Source organism: Aplysia californica, unplaced genomic scaffold, assembly GCF_000002075.1.
Source record: "Aplysia californica isolate F4 #8 unplaced genomic scaffold, AplCal3.0 scaffold00658, whole genome shotgun sequence".
NCBI classification, from domain to species: domain Eukaryota; kingdom Metazoa; phylum Mollusca; class Gastropoda; order Aplysiida; family Aplysiidae; genus Aplysia; species Aplysia californica.
Genome location: NW_004797928.1, coordinates 398,196 through 403,412, shown reverse-complemented (window position 1 = coordinate 403,412; position 5,217 = coordinate 398,196). Strand labels below are relative to the sequence as shown.

The following is a 5,217-nucleotide window of genomic DNA, read 5'->3' as shown; positions in this document are numbered from 1 at the left end:
TTAACCCTATCCATACGTCGTGTTTTACTATCGTATCCATACGATGTGGGGAACTCTGTGCCACCACTTAACCCTACCCGCACGTCGTATTTTACTATCATCCATACGACGTGGGGAACTCTCTGCCACCACTTAACCCTATCCATACGTCGTGTTTTACTATCGTATCCATACGACGTGGGGAACTCTGTGTCATCACTTTCCAAAAGGAAATTAATTTAATCGTTAATCCGTACGCTTTACATAGCAGTCTGTCAAAATGATTTTTTGAGAAATACTGAAAGTTTCAAAGAGATTTTCGTACTAGAAGTATTCTAAAATGTGAGGAATACGACCCCGGGGTACAAAATGACCCCAGAGCGTACTGATGAGGTTACAACATGTAATCGCTCTGATGAAAAGATTTAATTACTTAAAACATGTTACTGTCGGATGAAAAGTTTTCATAAATCAAACCATGCCTTTGCTTCTTTGAAAAGATTGGAAGATTTTGTAATGATAAAAACCAAATGTGGCTGGTTGGCGGGTGCTCTGGTGTGGTTTGCTCCTTCTTTCCTAAAAACATCTATCGTCCTGATATCTCTTCCTTCTTTTTTATGTTTGTTACTCTCTTGTAACACCTCTAATCTTGGGGACTTAATGACTTTATCGTGTTGCAAGTGCCGTAAGACTCTTACTACTAAAGCTTAAAAAACACAAAAAATACTTTCCCTTCCATGAACCAATGTGCCAGGATTTGGACAATAAAGATGTATCTTATCTTATCTAACCCAGTAGGTGAGGATCGGATCTGGACAATAAAGATGCATCTTATCTTATCTTACATCTTGTCTTGTCTTACTTTATCTGATCTAGTCATATCTTAATTTATTATACTTTATCTGATCTTATCATATCTTAATTTATTATACTTTATCTGATCTTATCATATCTTAATTTATTATACTTTATCTTATCTGTTCTTATCTAACCCAGTAAGTGAGGAGAGGATCTGGACCGTTAAGATTTATCTTATCTTATCTTACTTTATCTTGTCTTATTTTATCTTATCTGATCTTATTTCATCTTGTCTTATCTTACTTTATAATCTATAATCTGATCTTATCGTGTCTTATCTTACTTTATCTTATCTTATCTAACCCGGTAGGTGATGAGAGGATCAGGACAATTAAAACGTATCTTGCCTTACTTTATCTATATCTTATTTTATCTGATCTTGTCTTACTATATCTTATCTTATCTTACTTTATCTGATCTGATCTTATCTCATCTAACCCAGTAGATGAGGAGAGGATCTGGACAGTTAAGATGTATCTTATCTTATCTTACTTTATCTGATCTGATCTTATCTCATCTGACCCAGTAGGTGAGGAGCGGATCTGTCTCCCCTGTGTGTGGAAGGACCTGCAGCCATGGCGGACGGTGGACATCACCACCACAACATCCTGCTCAACGGTGGCTCCTCCACCCCGGGCAGCGTGCAGCAGCAACAACAACAACAGCAGCAACAGCAGCAGCAGCAACAACAGCAACAAGCTTCAGCGCAGTCGGCAGATGGTAGCGTCATGATCCCTTTGAGTATGTCTGATCTGAACACGCTGCGGGCGTGTGGGATTCGCTTCAGCCCCGCGACTTCTGTCTCTGCCTCCTCCGCTTCCTCTTCCTCCTCGTCATCGGTGACGGTGGCGCCCTCCCTTGTCGGGATGAGCTCGGCACAGGCGGATCAGATGGTGGCCAGGAATGGTAGCGGGGTCGGCGCCGGACCGGCCGTGAATCAGGGCTCGGTGAACATCAGCTTTAACGAAGCCGGGAATGTTGTCGTGAACAACAGCCTCCCGGCTCAGCTGGGCGGCCATCATGTGGTGATGGGGGCGAGCTCGGTGGGGGCGGAGCAGCAACCACAGCACGCGCAGCAGACGTTGCACAGCGGTGTGACGGCCGGGAGAGCTAATGTGTCCGGCGTTCTTCACTCAAGCGAGATCACAAGTAACGGCATCTTGGAGTCGCATCTGACCCCCCGGGAGATAAGGGGAGACGCCCTTGGATTGGGCGGGGACAACAGCGGTGGGGGGGCGGGAGACGTGGTGGTGGGCAGCAGCAGCAGCGGCGGTAGCAGTAGTGTCATCGGTGTCGTCGGTGGTGGTGGTGGGAAGCTTACCGCGGCCACGCTCGCAGGAACCAACAACAACAACTCGGCTTCCGGAATCATCCAGGCGCTGGGGGCGGCATTTAACCAGGTGGTGGTTGCGGCGGGGGGTGGGGGGAACCAGACGGGACTACTGCCTACCTCGCTGGGCGTGCCGCTCAACCAGAGCTCGCTGGTCAGCGGGAGCGAGATCTTGACCCTCCCGGCGGGATTGCTCAACGGGGGCAGCACCGCCACAGCCGCCACGGTCACCAGCCAACAGCTGCAGCAGCAGATCCAGCAGCAACAGCAACAACTTCAGCAGCAACAGCATCTTCAGGAACAGCAACAACAGCAGCAGCAGCTCCAGCAGGCTGTGGTGAACCCGTCCACGGTCAGTCTCCTCGATGGCAGTCCCGGCATTCTCTCCGCCCATGACGGCCTCAATGTGGGCGCGGTGTCTGCCGCTCGGAGCATTTTGCAGCAGGCGGCGGACAGCGCGGCCTTGAGTTCAACGACGTTCAGCAACAGGTACTGGGTGAGATCGTCTACGATTGTAAGGCTTTACTTTCAGGGATGGAAATCTTCCGGTTTTTTCCGGCGGACTTGCCATTTGGGCCCCGGCTTTTAACAAAAGTCTACTATGACTCGATGAAGCCCGCGTGGGACGCTCAATGTTTAAAACAATCAGGAAACGACAAATGCAGCGTTTGACACCTGAATTGACATAAAGGTCTTGAACATCTAGCTCTCACGGGCAAAATTGAGGGCAAGCGAGGCAGGGGTAGGCCCAGAACAACATACTTAGGGAACCTAAACAAATGGGTAACAGGGAAAGATCAGGGAAACGTAGCTTTTTTGAGAGCACCTTTCAGATTTTACTGAAAAACATTGATTAAAGTTAAAGGTTAAAAAAAATATAAAATTTCAGTCTCCAAGGACTCTCAAACTTTGGAAATCACGAAGCCAAAATTTGGGGACCATTTTCTTGCTAATTTTGCCTATGAAACCAGGTGTCTCCAACTCCTTCAATCGCCAATATCTCGACTTGTATCCAAGATAAATGAAATGTGTTTTCCATAGAAAGCAAGACGAATGAACAAGCAGATACCAATAACTCTACATGATACCCAAAAATTGACGAGCGTCTGCTTCCACCACATCGTAACTCAGGTCATCGGTTGTCACTAGATTGAATGTAAAATTTCAAGTTACAACGGATTGTTGAAATTAGCACGTCCAAACTTTAGTTATAGTAGAGGGTTTTACGTCGCTCGCAACTGCATAAGGTCATATGAGCGCCACGGGGTGGATGTCAACAGAGAAGTCCTTACAGGGAATCAGGCTTACTCTGCTCACCTCTCTAGCCTCAACAGCACAAAGTCTGCTTCGACTATCAAGACACCCCGGAAATAGCGGGTCACAAGAGTGTGACAAACATACAAAAGAAGTAGAGGAAAATGACAATAGTAAGGATGAGGAAAGAAAAAGCAGCAGTTCCCTGTTGTAGATCAGGCACAGTTATGAGCATGACATGATGAATCAGCCCGTTTACAATTCTACTGAGCAAAAGAACGAGAAATGTCCCCTCTTTGGGAATGGCCTGAAGGCACTTCAGTCAGTGGCACCCCCCGGGGGGGGGGGGGGGGGGCGTCCAAACATTCCAAAGTTATTATAAGTAATGGCATTTATTTCTCACATAGCTTTGGGTCGTTAACGAGGCTTTGGGGGGGGGGGGGTGTAAATAGATTTTTTATGGTGGTTGTTCTTCGCTTCAAAATCCTTGTCGTACTGTATTCTGTTTAATGGGAGAAAGTGAGTGGTTGGCAGGTGCTCTGGTGTGGTTTGCTTCTTCTTTCCTATCAAATGTCTGTCATCTTTATCTCCCCTCCTTTTTCTTTTTTTGTGTTCGTTACTCTCTTGTAACTCCTCTAATCTTGGGCACTTATATGACCTTATTGTGTTGTAAGTAAAGGACATGACCACCATAATAATAAGGAGAAGATGGAGATGGATTGGGCATGTTCTGAGAAGAGAACCAGACTCTATTGTGAAGACTGCCCGCCACTGGACACCCGAAGGACGTCGCAAAATGGGCAGACCCAAAGTGACCTGGAGACACACAGTACAGTCTGAAATGAAGTCCTGGAACCATTCGTGGGGGACGTTGACCAAGATGGCCCAAAACAGAGAGAGCTGGATATCCTTTTTTGCTGTCCTAAATGCCAGATGGCGTAATGGGTAGTAAGTAAGTATGCAAATGCCGAAAAACTCTTACTAAAAATAAATTTAATTCCTCTGTTTTTGTCCCTCCAGCAACTCTCTAGTGACCGTCAGCCTTAACTCTGCTCTCGGACAACAACAGCAACAGCAGCTGTGGATGCAGCCGGATCAGAGCGGGTTCGTCCCCGCTGCGACTGCCAACCTGGCGATGGCGGGCAGCTCCCCTGTCTCCGGCACCATCACTCTGCAGGGACCACCTGGCCACATCGCCTTACAGCCGGGGACGAACTCGTCGGCGGGCTCGCAGCAGGCGGTGGGCTCTGGTGGTGGGGTCGTGGCACTGCAGCAGCAGCAACAACAGCAGCAACAACAACAGCAGCAGCAGCAGCAATTTCAGGACCTGAGGACTCAGTACTCTAGTAGGTTCTTTAGATAGATGGATGGATAGACAGATAGATGGATAGATGTATAGATATATGGATGGATAGACAGATAGACAGATGGATGGATAGATAGATAGATGGTTGGATGGATGTATGGGTTGTTAGACAGAGATGGATGGATGAATGGATAGATATATGGATGGATAGACAGATAGATGAATGGATGGATAGATAGATAGATATATGGATGGATAGACAGATAGATAGATGTATAGATAGATAGATGGATGGATAGATAGATAGATGGATGGATGGATGTATGGGTTGTTAGACAGATATGGATGGATGAATGGATAGGTAGATATATATACATGTAGATAGATAGATAGATAGATAGATAAATATATGGATCTCTCTCTCTTCCCCCCCCCCTCTCTCTCTCTCTCCCCACCCCCCACATCTTAACATACACAAAGACACCTACAT

General features: G+C 46.7%; 1 protein-coding gene across 4 annotated transcripts in view; it reads left to right on the top strand.

The window, feature by feature from the left end:
- The window catches only part of LOC101857208 (probable nuclear hormone receptor HR38), a gene marked incomplete at its 3' end in the record, with an annotated part of 7,561 nt that extends 2,846 nt beyond the window's left edge, over positions 1 to 4,715 (top strand). For 2 of the 4 annotated variants that reach the window (XM_013087920.2, XM_013087922.2), the window contains 2 exon segments: positions 1,364 to 2,656; positions 4,442 to 4,715. In XM_013087920.2, coding sequence (XP_012943374.1) covers positions 1,413 to 2,656; positions 4,442 to 4,715 — 1,518 coding nt within the window. 4 annotated transcript variants of the gene reach the window in all.
- Between the last annotated feature and the right edge of the window lie 502 nt (positions 4,716 to 5,217).